The following is a 16,005-nucleotide window of genomic DNA, read 5'->3' as shown; positions in this document are numbered from 1 at the left end:
ATTTCTCAATCAAGCCTATTTTTATCAACATTACGGACCAATCATGACTTGTGTTTTCCAAAAATAGTCACGTTATTAAGTAAAAATCAAAATATAAAGAGATTAAATATATTATTGTAAAACATTTATTTCAGTTGATTCATTATTTCACAACAATGGACTATGCACTTTGTTTTTATATGGTTAGAAAAATAATATTTTAATATGTATATAAAAGTAGCCTAATAATTAACAGTGCACCAAAATCTTTTATTAATTTGCTTTGTATAGTTGATTTTAAAGAAGCTGTCATTCAGACAACTTGACAAGAATATCATAAAATCAGTAGACATCCCTGAGAGACGTGATATGAAGATTTGCAGTGATTTCTTCAGCAGTGGTAGGTCTCCATGCTCCAAAAATAACTGTGGACTTTTTGGACAGCATCAGGAAGCCATTGACATCAAAGTGACCAGGAATATTATCAACATCCAGCCAAACATACACAGCAGGAAAGGAGCAGTGCAGAGTCACAAAAAAGTTCTGCACAATTCCAGTGTCCTTTACAGTAAACTGCAATATACAAAGAAAATAAAGCTGTCAGTCAGTTGAGGAATTCGATTTCTTAAGGACAAGCTCTTTGCGTTCAGTAACATCTCTGTTTGTAAAGAAACATATTTTAGGAATGTAGTAGGCCTAAATGAGTGAATCATCTAAGGTGGGTGTGTTTGCAAATGGTGTGTGATGGTTCTTACTGTGATGTTGGGTTTCTGCAAACCCTCTGCATATCGTGGAGAGCTGAGGAAGATGTGATTGTGAGGGCTGATCATTTGACCTTCCGGACTACTGAGATGAAAAGCAACTATGCATGAGCGCCGTGTGCAGTTCCCACATTGCGTCAGCAGAGCAGATATAGAGTGCTGAAACACAAGGGTGCTTCCTCCTGCTTTTATTGTAGTCACGTTGGACTCTAAAGAACACACAGCGTTAAAGCTGCTCCAGCTGTGTAATTTCACCTGTGAACATGAGTATAAATAATATAACTTCTGGTCAAAATTCAGAAATAAACTAATGCAAGTAAACACAAGATGAAAATGTTTACGCTATAGCACCGGAAAGTCTTGTGGTACTAGATGAGGTCTGTCCAACACAAAGAATGAGGAACATGGTTTTGGGCTAGTTTAGAGATATAGTATGAATGTTTTATTAAACTAATAGTTTGACCAGAAATGGAAATTTGCTGAAAATTTACTCACCCTCAGGCCATCCAAGATGTGGATTAGTTTGTTTTTCATCTGAACAGATTTGGAGAAATTTAGCATTAGATGCTCACTTGCTCTGCAGTCCAAACAGCTGATGAAAACATCAATTAACAAAAAGCTGCGCATTTGCAATAAAGTCCATCGAGGCGTTTTGACTTTAAAGCATTGCTTTAAAGTCCATAATAACACTTCCTCCAGTGAAAAGTCTATCCACTGTTTCCCCTCTCACATCAAAATCCAACAACATATTTGTTTAGAACTGTTTTTTTTGTTATCAACATTTTTTATTTTTCATACATAACATCCAAAACAAATAAACAAATAAATAAAAAATACAAAATAATAAAAAAAACAAAAAAAAAACAACAACAACAGACACATACTCAATATCTCAAAGTCCAGTCAAAGGGAGGGAGAGAGGGAAGGACAAGAAAAACATAAAAGTCACTCCTTTATACAGTCACGTATATCAAAGAGAAAGCATTGCCAAGCATCAATGGTAGAAGGCTTGGCCCCATTGATTCGTGCTGTTGTACATTCACAAGTCACTATTTGCAGGAGGCTACGGATCCAATATGTTTTTCCACACATGTGCGGTGTAAACCAGTTTTGTATTATTGTCTTCTTTGCAGCTGTAAAACCAGCAAACAACATTCTCTTTTGCATTGAAGTAATACAGAGGCCACAAACTTGGATTAACAGACCAATCAATATGCAGTAAGGATGATAGAACCAGGTTTACATGTGTCCATAGACTGATGACGACAGGACATTCCCAAAACATATGCAGAAAAGTACCTGACGATGTAGTATTACATATATGGCAGTTGAGATTCGGTTGTAGTTTCATTTTAAATCTTTTGTAAGGAGTTATGTATGCTCTATGAATGACTTTGAAGTGAATAAGACGATGAGCCAGATTTTTAGATGTTAAACTGAGATTAGACCACACTCTCTCCCAGTCGACAGACAAATTAAGGTCAGATAATTCCCTATTCCAAATAGTTTTAATAGAAAGAGGTTTTGTAATGCAATCAATAATCTATATTATATATTAAAGAAACAGACGGCCGACCAACAGATGGTGCAATCCAATCTTGCATAGGATGAGAGGAAATGGGAGATGCCCAAGGAACTCCATACGCTTTGAGAGCAGAACGTAATTGAAGAAAGACAAAATATGCGGATGCTGGTAGACAAAATTTGGTTCTTAATGTCTGAAATGAACATAAGCCCTGGTTATCATATATATCACCGCATGTGTTTACACCCAAAGAGGACCAAGAGGGTTGGACAAATGGACGATTTCCGCATACAAAATTAAAATTGTGCCATAAAGGTGTACTGTTACAAAATTTGAAGGTTCCACCTATCCGACGTTCCACCGTTTTCCAGACGTTTAGAACTGTTTTTGTCTGTTTTTAATTGTAAACAGTGCTTAAATTGTGCATATTTCTCTCATAATTCAGACAAGGCATAGAGGAACCGTTTTCGAAGTTAAAAACATCCTAACAATGGATTTTTTTTTTATTACAAACAAGCAGCTTTTCACTTCACAAGACAAGATTTTCATCAGCTTTTTGAACCCTTATTCTAACTGCACACATTCACTGCACATGAAATCCACTGGTGAGCAAGTGATGTAATGCTACATTTCTCCAAATCTGATGAAGAAACAAACTCATCTACATCTTGGATGGACTGAGGGTGAGTAAATTTTCCATAAATCGATTTGCATTACTAAATTAAAAATGTCATACAATTTGAACATTCTCTGATCATGATATAAATAAAAAAAACCAACAACAGTCAATGTTACAAAAAAAACCCATCTTACCTTAGCTTTGACCGTGTGCTTCTCAGAGTGGCTGTCAGAGACAGCATAGATCAGCAGGTCTCCCTTATCCTCAAACCCCGCTGAGAGTATAGGAGCATAAAAATCTGTAGCCCAGTAGTGTAGCATTTTCCATTTACCGCCAAACTCTGAATGTACAAGAGATTTTCCAGTCAACAAGCATACTTTGGCTTTGCATGATCACGTGCACATATAAATGACAAATTACTTTCAGTAAGCAAGCATGCTTTCTTCTATATGGTGATGAAGAGTGGCAGTCATGTACATGATTCATTTACCTACAGAGGACCAGGAGGGCCCCTGCCAAATGTCATTAAGCTGCCAGTAAAGAGTGCCCATCGTATGACCTTTCCCCTTAACAATGTCACTGCGGCTGCGGCGGTAGAATTCTGTTTGGATCTTCACACACTGTGCCTGCATCACCTGTTCAAACCAAAGTGTGTCATCCACTACTGTTCAAAAATGTGGAGTTGGTAGGATTGGATGCAATTATTTGATCAAAAATAGTCAAAACAGTAATATTGTGAAATATCATTACTATTTAAAATAGCTATTTTAGTATATTTTAAAATTTTATTTCTTTCAGCTTAAAGGTGATAAGTGTGTGTTCACCTGAGTGATGTAAATAGTGTCTCTGTATCTCTGCACCGGGTCTGTGCTGTTAGGGAGAATGTAATGTAGTTCTGCTTGCTTTAGCATCTGCTGATTTCCATCTTCATGATGCTGACGATGAGCTGAGAAATTGCTGCTGAAATCCCAGTCTGAAGTCACTGAAACCTGGTTGAAGTTGAAAAACAAGGGTGTTTGATGGTGTTACATTCCCCTTTGAAAAAGAAGCATGCTTAATTGTACTAAATGTGCACTTGTAGTGCACTTCAAATCTACATTATATTTATATTAAAAAATGTGCTTGCGGATAGTGAAATATTAATGAAACAAAAGGCCATTATGTGTACTTAAAAAGAGTACAGTTTCATTGGGATCAGAACATAAACTAGTACTAGGTGTTCCATACTGCGACTGTTAACTCTCAAAAAGCAGACAGATTTGTATTAAGTCTAGTACCTTACTAAGTGTGGACAATGAAGGCCAGGACTGGAAGCCATACTCAGAAGCAAAGCGAGTGCGAGGGAAAGCAGTCCAGTCCCAGCAATCCTTGTAATAGCTGTAGAAGTGGGTGTCTCCATAGTGGGGGTCATAGGGGTCCTCAGCCACCCAGCCTTCCTTCTCAGACTCAACCCCATTGGTTGGGCTGGATACCAGAAAAGGACGGGTGCTGTCCTCCTGAATTAAAGCACAGCATCCTTTGGTATGGCTTAAGAAGGTACTTTAATGTTATTGTGTGTATCTCAGTCTCACCTGCAGAACGATGTCTCTGATGTTCTCAACATACAGATTGACATAGTCCTTCACATACAGCGGTCGTGCAGCAACAGATATGTTGAACCAGTCAGTTGCTATGGCAGCTTCATTCTCATTGTTCCCACTCCAGATGACCACAGAGGGGTGAGATTTCAACCGTCGGACCTGAAAAAAAAGGTCCATGTAATTGTAAATAATAACCGGTGGGTCAATGATGCTCATTTTCTTTCTCCTGGATGTGTCATTTATTCAAGAGATACATTAAAAATGCAATTCACACATACGATGGCTTGAATACACTTCTTCTAATTTTTTAATTCAAATTAATTTTGAAATATTTTGGGGGGCATAAATGTCAAACATGTCTTGCTTTCTCTTAATAATAGTTAAGAAACATTTGACCCTTGCAGCAGTGTTATTAGTATTATTTATATTATCATAATACTTAATATTTTTGATTAGCTTGTATTTTATGTTTTCTTATGGAGTTTTGTCATTTCTATTAGTTTTTTTTTTTCAGGTTTATATTGAGCTTTGATTTTTTTATTTTAATTTTAGTAAATTTAGTACTTACTAAAAACTTATTCTATTTTTTTGTTGCCAAGCAACATTTCTAATTATCATTTAATGGTTTTATTTTTTCATATAATATATTTATATATAATCTAATATTTTATATATAATATATGTTTCCATTTTATTTCAATTAACAACAATTTATAATAGTGATAATACATGATATTTGTACTAAATACTTTAATAAAGTATATTCTTTTGTGTTTAACATAAGAAAGAAACTCATATAGATTTGGAACGACATGAGGGTGAGTAAATGACGACAATTTTAATTTTTTTGGTGAACTATTGCTTTAAAATAACGATTAAGGAATGTACACTCACAGTATTCAAGATATATGGGAAAAAATATATAATTGTTCTATTAAAATATAGACTCACAACATGAAATTTTAGAATCATTCCATTTAAGCTTTTCTTGAAAATGTTTCTAAACACTCTTAATATGTTATTAACCAATTTATTTGTCATTTATTTGCGGTGAACATGACAATGTATGCAAACCTGCTGAGTGACCTCTTCCCTCACGGTCTGTATAAAATCCTTTTCTGTAGGGTACAATGCACAGGCAAACATGAAGTCCTGCCAAATCTGACATGAGAGCAAACAAATAATCAAATCCATTATCATTTAAAGCATGTCACAGGTGGAGGATGTCATATAATAAGCTTACCATGATTCCATACATATCACACAGGCTGTAGAAGATGTCTTGCTCATACACTCCACCACCCCACACTCTTAAAGCATTCATATTGGCCTTCTGTGCAGACCGGAGCAGGATTGTGATCCTGCAATGCCAATGCAGAAACATGACAAGATGACTTGGTTTCAAAGTTTCAAAGTGATTTTACATTAAACAAAATTCAGTCTGGCCATTGAACTAGGCTGTTTTAGGCTGTAAATCTACTCACATGTCAGTGGTCACTTGGTCCTGAAAGGCATGAACAGGAATCCAGTTCGACCCCTTCAGGAAAATTGGTTTCCCATTGATCCGGAAGTAGAAGCTGAGGCCAGGGGAGGTGGGTATAGGCTCCTGGACCAACTCCACTGTGCGGAACGCAACCTGAAACAGAAAACCACAACACAAGAGTGAAATGATGCAGATTGAGAAAAAAAAATAAATAAAATAAACAGAGAGAGACATTACCAATCGGTCTGCATTAAATGTCTCTCCACCCTCCAAGTTGACATCTATAGTCAGGTAATATAGAAACTGCTCTCCATGTCCAAACGGCCACCACAAACTGACACTCTTAAAGTGAACACATTAGTTATCCTCATATATATCAAGGTTATTAATGTTAACTAAGACTAAAATCATTAAAATATTTACATTATTTGAAATTAAATATTTAAACGATTAAAATAATAAAACTGAAATAAAAATTAATAAAACTCTACAAGACACACATATATATATATATATATATATATATATATATATATATATATATATATATATATATACAAAAATAACAAACTAAAATTAAAACAGAAAATAAAAAATAAAACTAATTTGAAATATTAATTAAAAACTATAATACTATCTCGATGATAATAAAATAACAGTTATACATGTGATATTTCCTCTGAAATGTATGTTAAAATGACATGCGGTGGTCATAAAGAAGCAAACTAGGCCTGATCTCACCTGATTGAGCTGTAAGACAAAAGACTTTTTACTCTGCCCAGGTGTAAGAGACAGTTGAAATTCTGCCTTTGACTGCAGTAATGGTATGGACAGATGGACAAGACCCTTAGATGCAACAAAAACATCGAAGAACAATTCCACTTCAACATTCCAGCTTGAATGTTCAAAGTCTGGATACAGAGAAAGACAGAAAAACATGGACAAGAATACAGAAGAAAGAGGGTTTTGCTATTATATTAATATCTAAAACCCCTTCTCCTTCATATGCAAATATGTGTGTGTACCATATTTTGGATTTGTGGTATAACTGAGAACCCTTGAAGTGTTGAAGACTTCCAGGCGAACTCCCTTCCAGATGCCCAGAGTGGGGAAAGATGGACCCCAGTCCCAGCTAAATGAGCTTTGAGCCTGCAAACACCAAGAGACCAAAACCTCAATTAGGAAACCAATAACAATAGCGTTTTTTAGTATGTTATTTAATTAATTAAATTCATATTGGATATATATTTATTTAACCTCAGTACTTCAACAACAACAAAAAAGAGGTATCGCCATATACTCTAATGAACTTTTTGGGTTTGCGAGTGTGACATTGTTTGTACCTTTCTGATAAAGTTAACATGACACTCTCCTTTCTGTACAGGAGGAGGACAATCAGGTGGTACCCTGTATTCAGTGTGGGCATGACTCTTCTGAGATGCGTAAATCACAGCTGACATAATCCACACCTGGAGAACATTCTCTTCATCCTTCAGCAATCCAGTGACTTCAAAATCCTCAAAAAAAAAAATTAAGGACAAATATTTAAGGACTACCGTTGTTGTTATTATGCTAGAGTTTGTAAACATACATATAAAGCACAATTCAAAAAAACTTGTACTTATGTACTAAACAATTTTTCATTTACATATCTGCGGAACATGTTGTCTGTCTTTCCGATGGTGACTCCATTGAGAGAAATTGTTGAGACTGTGTCCACTCCTTCAAACACTAGGACGGCTTTCCCTTTTCCTCTGTAAAGAGTACATTGTATTCATTCTGGGGTACTGTCTAAATATCACACTATTGTTATCATATCATAAATCATATCCTTGACATAACTAGCTCTAGATCAGAGGGTAGGTTTAGTTGGACTTTGAGGGCTGCTGACTCACCTAACATGAGAAGGTACTGAGAAGGATGTAGTGTAAATCCAGTTGTCAAGTGAAATCCATCTGTAGGCCAGGTCATTAAACCTATAATATGGATCCTGTTGACACAGAATGAAGGTTTGAGGAACACTAATTTCGCAGTGTTTGGACTGTTAATACTGACTTCAGAAAATGTGTTTATACCAAAATGAATCCCTGACGCTGCAGAGCCGTATGAACACAGCCTGGCACCTCCGCACTGAGAGAAACAGATGAGTTTGAGTTCATCAGCTGCCATTTCCCGTCCAGAGAGATAATATCAACTCCCAGACTGGGACTCTTCACTTCAGCAAGTGCGCAGTCAAGGAAAGGGACCTCTAAAAGGTAAAAGCACGCAAAAGACCACACCACATAATTCATGTTTATTGCTCATGGCAGACTCGATACTACCAAAGTCATTTCTGTATTATATAGTTGAATCACGGGACGTGAAGCCATAAACACACCGCCCTGCTGTTTTCTGCTCCACTTCCCGGTTCAAATCAAAAGCACAAGCGATCAGCTGCTCTCTCACGTGGATGCAAAAACATCCGGTGGCGTTAAGGGTATGTGGTTGTCAAATATTCTACAAAAATAATTTAAGTATATTAATTGCATTTAAATATAATGATAGAATTTTAACAATGTTTGAAATGCAATTAAATGCTGTAGTGAAAACAACTAGCTGTCCGAGAAATTAAATTATGAGGGCTTTTATTATGCCTGCACTGCTACCTTATGTGGTGGGATATTTATAATCTTTTGAATTAACTCATTAAAACATTAATTCGCTGATTTGTTAAGTTATTTTATTTAAGTGGCTGAACGCAGGAAAGCATTCACGCGCTTTAAAAGGATCTAGTTCACCCAAAATTCTAAATTTGGTCATTATTTACTCACCCTCATGTCGTTCCAAACCTGTATGAATGTCTTTATGTTGAACATAAAATAAGTTATTTTGAAGAATGCTGGTAATCAAAACAGTTGATGGTTGCCGTTTATATCAATAGTATTTCTTTCTCTACTATGGAAGTCAATTGGGACCAACAACTGTTTGGTTCTTCAAAATTCCTGAGCAACTTCAATATCTTCTTTAACATAAGAAAGATTCTCATATAGTTTTGGGATGACATGAGGGTAAGTAAATGATTACAACATTTTCATTTTTGGGTTAACTATTTCTTTAAAACCAGAAATACAAGAATGAGAACACTTTTAATTAGAAGACATTTTATGTCTTAATTATCATCACTTGCTAAAATATTAAAGAAGTCTCAACTTTTTTGTTTTATGTTACAATACAATTTTTTTCCAAGATAAATATTAATTTGCCCTGACCAAACCTTATTGAGCACACTAACAATCATATGATTATTTCCAAATTTTTCATGGTCTTAAATGGTCATTTCAAGTGAAAAACCATAAGCACTTTCCATATTCAATACGTCAAAAAAGTCTAATCTATGTTTATTTGAATACAGACAATTAAATTCAAATAGAAAAACACAAACAAGTAGTATGAGTTATACATCTTTATTGAAAGGAAAAAGTAGCGGGATTTTAAATAGATATTTAAGCCAATTGATTAAGTTGTATCTCAGTGTCATGGCTGTGAAAATTTTGGGCCAGGAGCTGATCAGAATGTTGCAAATCTTTACAATCAAACAGGATATAGGAATCAGTCCCAATCTCCCACTGATGTACAACACCTGCCCTTTTCTCCTGCGTTTGCATGCATTCCAGGAGTAAGGCCCCAAAAAAGCAGAACAACCTAAAGACATTCTCTCTCCGAGCGGCTCAGAGAGAACACACTCTGGTCATACAGGCATGACGTGTTGTGGAGTGAGAGGAGTTGATTGGTAAAGATCAAAGATAGGCAGAGCTGAGAGTGGAGGAACATCCGTCAGACTGGCGAGGTCCATTTCAAGACTTTGTAGTGTGGAAAGGCCAGGAGCAGGCCTGCATTCCTGTTTGAGCAGAAAACTTGGATTGTGCCTCCATAAGAGACAGATGGAGAAATATGGTCTTGCAACAGTGTCCAAAACATGAGAGAACAAACAGTGTATAAATGTGTCCAGCCAACATCACATGGCATATTTCTGAGTCCATTCCCGCGCTATTCTGTTGTATCTGCAAAGAGGACAGAAAAACATTAGATATTTGAAATCAAGTGACCGAAGAGTGCAGCTCAGTTTCGAACCTTTCTGATGATTCCAGTTACTATGTAATTTCTCCTTTATTAATGATGCACTTCAGTTTATCAAGTTCATAAACATTTTTATTTGAAGATTTAAGGCAAGACACCCCAGATGAATAGGAAAACAACGAATACACATCACAATTAGGGATGCTCCGATCGATCGGTATCGGCCGATAATCACATTTTATTACTCACAATTTGATGACATCAATGCGTGAGGACGTACATGATGCATGGGGACATAAATGATTTGGCGCCGCAGTCATGTCATTGCCGGTTTGAAAACGTTATTTTTGTTATTTGTGGTGTACGTTTTGCATGATGATTGAATGGATATTTCAGTTTTTAACAGCAGATTCAGTGACGTTACAGCTGATCTGTGCATCACTGCACGCGGGAACCGGAGCTGATCGCGGTCGCTCAGTCAGTGCTTGTGTTTATACCAGCCACGGCTCTCCACGCTGCTTGGCTAAAAAGTATTTTGTGAGTTGTCACAGCGTGGAGGACGGAACAAAACCTCATCGGAGCCGTAAGGGGTAACCGTAACATAATACGTTGATCGTGGTTTGCTTTTAAATGAACATTTATTTATAAAACAAAAATATCTTCTTTGGCCATATTAGCCTACTCAATAGCATTAACACAGGCTTTACTCCTTTCAAACTTTATCTGGAACGTCACCGTTTCGGTCACTGCAACTTCCCGATCAGGAGAAAACACAAATTAAATCGTCTGCCTGATGAAAAACGTATTTAAAAAAATTTGTTAATATTTGCATCATTTATGATTTATTCTATCCACCCACCATCCACCTGCAAATAATCAATTTTTTTTTGTTTATTATCTGACCCACGGATTATCCGCATATATCTGTGGATAAACCGTAATCGCACTACTCCGTTTTGTTCTTTCAGTAGTTAAAATGTTTCTAGTTCTTTTTCCTCTTCAGTCTTATTGGACCGTATTAAACCTTATGAGTTACATCAGACTTCTCCATGTTGGAGTTTAAATGTTTCTATTTATTTTGTCCTCTCTCTAACATACATAACATGGATAATCAAAACGTTCTCATCTTGAGCAGAAAAGAAAGATAACGGTTTCAAAGTTTAAATTCCAACCTAGACATCTAACAACAATTTATATATATTTAAATGTCCTTAGCCTACAGATTAATAATGCTAAATGTAGATCAGAAACATTTTGTCACATCTGGTTTGAATACTCAAGAGTCATAGGTTATAGATAGATAAATATAGATAGAAAGAAAAATAACCATATTTGCAGCATTGTTGTTTTCTGCTGTGTTTTAGTGAAAGTAATTATAATTTTTTGCTGCTCACCGTGTTTCTGTTGTTGTTAGAGTAACCACGTCATCGCAGCTCTTAAACTTGGCGCGTTTGGCTTTAGATAAAAAATACTAGAGGATATAGCATATGTTATGCATAAACACCATTTTAAATGAATATTAAAATGTTCACTCTATAAGGAATATCTTTTGTGATTATTTATATAACATTATTACATATGTTATATAAAGCTTGATGCATCAGAATCGGCCGATCACCATGACAAGAAATCGGCACTCGGTATCGGCTGCAAAAATCCTGATCGGAGCATCCCTAATCACAATAGTTGATTGATTACATTAAGAATTGCAAAAAAACAAAAAAACAAAACCTATATTACAGGTTTTCTGAAATTTTATATTGAAATATTCAAATTATCTAACCAAATATGCACTTATTTACATACATTTCCTGAACAGAAATCTAAACATTGGATACAACCAGGTAAATCAGAAAATACTGTTAGCAGCCAGAAAAAAAGAAAAAGAAAAATCTTTTAGGAATAACTACTTGTATAAAATCAGGTGAATAGTATATGACAAAAACCCTCTGTAGAATACCTGAATAGGAATAAAACTAAAGAGTTCTAATTCTGAGAAAACTGCCTTTAAAGATATATATTGTAATTGAAATCTACAGATGCAAATAAAGTACGATAAAATAAACATTTAAGTGTAGGTTTCTTTCCACTAGTCTGAATGCATTATGAAAAGCCAAATAACCGAACTGCCTGTAGTATCTTGCCTTAATGTAGGCTATAATATATGTTTCTACTAGCATCCTGATGCTTCTCATGCAGTGCTACAACTAGCTCACACGAAGCAAAAATGCTCAGTCATTACAATTTACAGCTCTAACATTTTTCACTTAAAAAAAAAAAAAAAAATCATGCTGCTGTAAGACTCTATGGCTGGCCATGCTTACTGCAAGGTTTAATGCAGAACTAAATAAACCCTATCAAATCACAAGACACTGCTGTGTTTGACAAAGATAAAAGCATATCTGACTTTTCACTTGAAAACATTCTGTGCTTTTTCTCAGTCATTTCAGAGGAGACATGACAGCATGTATTAGTGATGCACACCTGCTGTGGCCACACGCTCATGCTGCACCACACCGGAAGCAACAGTTTGCAGTGCTTCACTCTCTCTACAGTACCTCTAATGTTCACAATGCAGAGTTGACTTTCACCTACAGCATGGCATATTTCTCTGTCCATTCCTTTGCCATTCTATTATACCTGATAGAGCATGACATAAGGTGCCCTTATTTATTACATATTTTATTTTTTACAACAGATATTAATATTATCTGTGATAAACTGCTGTAATTTGGTGCTGACTGCATTCAAATAAACTTTTTGGATCAGACTTACAATGTAAATGTAACTGGCTTCTCTAGCAAACAAAAAAAACTATATATATATATATATATATATATATATATATATATATATATATATATATATATATATATAAATTGCTTTCACTTATCAAGCATAAGCAATGATTTTATGGTCTTGCAAAAAATGTATAAGAGATTTAAAGATTTTAAAAATTGTAGTAAGTTCAAATGAAACATAAGTGGAAGATAACAAAACACAATAAAGAAGAACTGACAATGTAAAAATATTTTTTTTAAATGTTAAAAATAGTAAACAGTGTATAATTTAAAAATAACATCTATACCAGATGTTGCGCACGTGTGTAAGAGAATATAATAATTGTGCTTCAGTCTGTACTTACTTCTCTGTGTCTGTTTTATAGATTCGGGCAATCTCTGGCACAAGAGGGTCGTCTGGATTGGGGTCACATAAGAGTGAGCAGATGGACAGGAGAACTACAGAGATGTAGACACATACACCGTGTCATTGACATATAACACAAGGAATTCAATTATACAAAATATCACGTTGCTTGTCCAATCAAATTAGTGGACTGGAGCTAGCTTATGTATTTATTATAGGCCTAATGTGTTTCCAGTATTAGGACTAACACCTATTATAGTGTGTACCTTTAGAAATAGTAAGTGCAGGAGACCACTGGGACCTGAGGATATCCAGACAGATGCTGCCATTACTGTTTATGTTGGGATGGTAGATTCTTGTAGTAAATGCAACCTAACATAAGGAACACAAATGTTATACACGCCTACAGTCAAACAGGTGTTCGTTTGTTTTTTTGTGTTGTTTTTGGAGTTCCTACCTTTGGTGGTTTAAAGGGGTAATCTGTTGGGAAGTGTATGGTTAGGAAAAAAACACCACCCTGATATGGACTTTCATTCTGTTTATAAATAAAAAAGGGAAAAATATTTTTAGTACATTCACACTACTGTTTGGGGTCAGTAAGATTTTCATTTTAAAAAGTGATAGTAAAGACATTAATAATGTTACAAAAGATTTCTATTTCAAATAAATGCTGTTTTTTAAACTTTTTGTTCGTCAGAGAATCGTTAAAAAATGGTTTCCACAAAAAAAGATATTAAGCAGCATAACATTTTCAACATTAATAATAATTGGCATATAAGAATGATTTTTGAAGGATGGAGTAATGGCTGCTGAAAATTCAGCTTCACTATCACAGGAAAAAAATACATTTAAAATAATTTAAAAATAAAAAAAAAAACAGTTGTTGCTGTTTCTACTGTATTTTTGATCAAATAATTGCAGCCTTTGCTAGCATAAAAGACTTTTCCCAAAAACACAGTTTGTATATTTTGTGTCAGAACTATACTATTCAGTAACATGCTTCTACAGCAGTGTTTTATTGTACTCACCGGCCCCATGATTGTTGCCTGCCAGTGGAACACTGCAGGAGAGATTGCATGTACAGCATCAGTTTACAGTAAATACATTCAGCCATAAACACCACACAATATATGTAAATTCTGTAATCTCACCATCATCCCCCACTGGACCTGCTGAACACTGTGCAGGAGGATCACGTGCCAAATCATTCAATTCCTACAGGGAAGAGTCAGAATGAGTGAAACACAAGCACGCAGAACTACTGAAAAGACACAGACTCTCCATAACGAAGGGTCAATAATGGCGCTTTGCTCTTTTATCACTATGGTGACAGCAAGATGAAACCAGCAGATTGAATGTGTAGCAGCACAGTGTATTTATAGTTCCAGAGGGGTCATGAGGGAGAAGAGCTGGAACACAACCTGAAGCCCACAGGCATGTCCGTCTGCGCTCCCTACTTTAGGAGCACTACGTTTATTTTTATTTCAACATGTCTGTTGAGTGGGAAGACACCTGGGGGTATTTCATGACAGGGGGGTAGAAAAGTGCCATCAATCTAGAGCTTTTCCATTGCACAACTACAGACAGGCAGGAACTTCGCAACACACTGGCAAGTTTACTTCATAATATGGATACAAAACTATTTAGGACCCCAAATTGAACCTTGCAGTCCATAAAGGTCAACTAAAAGAGGAGAAGTAAAAAGGGACCTCGACGTCAAAACGTTTAGGAATTATCGCATTAATATAGGCTTTAAAAAAAAAAAAATTAACTAAAAGACTATTTTAGTTTTTGTTTCGTTTAATTTCATAAGAATAACTATGGTAATAATTTACTGCCCACACCACGAGGCAAAGTGCCAATACTAACAGCAATCATTTGAATCCTTATTATGAATTAAATATCGATGTGAGATTTATCATTTATAATCTAAACATTTTATAGTGCCACCCATGAATCATCGAGACTGTCTTACGTAAATAATTATTAGCTGTCAAGACCTTTATTCACACTGGTTGACAATGGCGCGTTAAAATTGTATACACAGATTTATGGAAAATAATAATAATATTAAAAAACGACAGGTTTGATCTCCTAATTAATAAACAAAAAAATCGTTCGTCGCTTGTATCAGGAATAAGCGTAACGTTACATAAGCAATACGGCGACACGCTGATAGCCGACTAAAATATTTAATGATACACTGGTTTATAATATGTCTGGCTGATGTATTTATACTCGATATAATTTCCCACTTACCTTATGGATTCGTTTAAGCGCCATCTTCCCACTGGGTGTAGTGGCTCCTGAATAACTAGCGCCCTATATTTCGCTCTCTTTCTCTATGTGTGAGCTAAACTGAGAGCTAGCCAGCTGCCTAGATAAAAAGTAACATTAAAAATGTCAGGATGTCAAAAAATATCTTACATTCAACGACTAAAACAAATGATATGGCAATCAAACGCGTGAATACAGACAGGCCCTGACCCTGTCGGTGCCTGTAATGCTGATGTGTGTACACTTCTCTTTCAGTTTGTCTGCGCTGACAAGATGTCCGTGAGCTTGTTGTTAGCCTCTTCTTCTTCTCGCGCGGGTTAAATGGCGAATTAAAGCGCGATAATGAGCCGAGCGCCACCGTGAGCGCCGGATGACAGCACTAATAACTAAAAATGCAAAAATATGAACGTTTTTAAAAAATTACAACTTACAAGAAGGAGAATTATAAAGGGATTATCCAGAAGCATTTTACGTACCTCCTTGGAAGTGAAATGTTTCTTTTGAACGAGATGAAAAGCAAAGATAATGGTCATGGTACAGTGAAACCTACACAATGGCAAATTTGAACAGCAAAAGGA

The 16,005-nt window shown here is 35.7% G+C and overlaps 2 protein-coding genes across 5 annotated transcripts; both read right to left on the bottom strand.

The window, feature by feature from the left end:
- Window positions 1–107: 107 nt before the first annotated feature.
- On the bottom strand, window positions 108–8,388 carry manba (mannosidase, beta A, lysosomal). 2 transcript variants are annotated; one of them, XM_058795786.1, is made up of 18 exons: window positions 8,325–8,388; window positions 8,023–8,195; window positions 7,843–7,937; window positions 7,596–7,701; window positions 7,291–7,464; window positions 6,973–7,096; window positions 6,689–6,858; window positions 6,185–6,289; window positions 5,949–6,100; window positions 5,708–5,825; window positions 5,539–5,625; window positions 4,456–4,623; window positions 4,162–4,380; window positions 3,709–3,873; window positions 3,375–3,519; window positions 3,079–3,224; window positions 735–995; window positions 108–552 (listed from the first exon to the last, which is right to left on the bottom strand). In XM_058795786.1, the coding sequence occupies exons 2-18, from the start codon at window positions 8,104–8,106 to the stop codon at window positions 322–324; spliced, it is 2,550 nt and encodes an 849-aa protein (XP_058651769.1). In that variant the 5' UTR covers window positions 8,107–8,195; window positions 8,325–8,388; the 3' UTR covers window positions 108–321. The 2 variants fall into 2 exon arrangements, with proteins under 2 accessions (XP_058651769.1, XP_058651768.1); XM_058795785.1 differs by having other exon boundaries at window positions 8,023–8,375.
- Window positions 8,389–9,374: 986 nt separating this feature from the next.
- ube2d3 (ubiquitin-conjugating enzyme E2D 3) lies at window positions 9,375–15,792 on the bottom strand. 3 transcript variants are annotated; one of them, XM_058796358.1, is made up of 9 exons: window positions 15,638–15,792; window positions 15,410–15,527; window positions 14,302–14,365; window positions 14,179–14,210; window positions 13,608–13,685; window positions 13,417–13,522; window positions 13,149–13,242; window positions 12,562–12,643; window positions 9,375–9,987 (listed from the first exon to the last, which is right to left on the bottom strand). In XM_058796358.1, exons 2-8 carry the CDS (start codon window positions 15,431–15,433, stop codon window positions 12,595–12,597), a joined length of 447 nt encoding a protein of 148 aa, XP_058652341.1. In that variant the 5' UTR covers window positions 15,434–15,527; window positions 15,638–15,792; the 3' UTR covers window positions 9,375–9,987; window positions 12,562–12,594. The 3 variants fall into 3 exon arrangements, with proteins under 3 accessions (XP_058652341.1, XP_058652340.1, XP_058652343.1); XM_058796357.1 differs by having other exon boundaries at window positions 15,410–15,733; XM_058796360.1 differs by lacking the exon at window positions 12,562–12,643 and having other exon boundaries at window positions 15,410–15,729.
- Between the last annotated feature and the right edge of the window lie 213 nt (window positions 15,793–16,005).

Source organism: Onychostoma macrolepis, chromosome 13, assembly GCF_012432095.1.
Source record: "Onychostoma macrolepis isolate SWU-2019 chromosome 13, ASM1243209v1, whole genome shotgun sequence".
NCBI lineage: Eukaryota > Metazoa > Chordata > Actinopteri > Cypriniformes > Cyprinidae > Onychostoma > Onychostoma macrolepis.
This window is presented reverse-complemented; position numbering and strand designations above follow the sequence as displayed.

What these genes read in the sequence shown, in the direction of transcription:
- manba (XM_058795785.1), bottom strand. Translation starts at nt 8,238, where the DNA reads ATGAATTATGTGGTGTGGTCTTTTGCGTGCTTTTACCTTTTAGAGGTC. An exon ending in ATGTTAACTTTATCAGAAAG is followed by an intron (nt 7,097 to 7,290) that starts GTACAAACAATG and finishes TGGTGTTTGCAG; the next exon opens with GCTCAAAGCTCATTTAGCTG. An exon ending in GCCCTCCTGGTCCTCTGTAG is followed by an intron (nt 3,225 to 3,374) that starts GTAAATGAATCA and finishes TTGTACATTCAG; the next exon opens with AGTTTGGCGGTAAATGGAAA.
- ube2d3 (XM_058796358.1), bottom strand. Translation starts at nt 15,433, where the DNA reads ATGGCGCTTAAACGAATCCATAAG. An exon ending in CGCTTAAACGAATCCATAAG is followed by an intron (nt 14,366 to 15,409) that starts GTAAGTGGGAAA and finishes TCTTCCCTGTAG; the next exon opens with GAATTGAATGATTTGGCACG. An exon ending in ACCCCTTTAAACCACCAAAG is followed by an intron (nt 13,523 to 13,607) that starts GTAGGAACTCCA and finishes TCCTTATGTTAG; the next exon opens with GTTGCATTTACTACAAGAAT.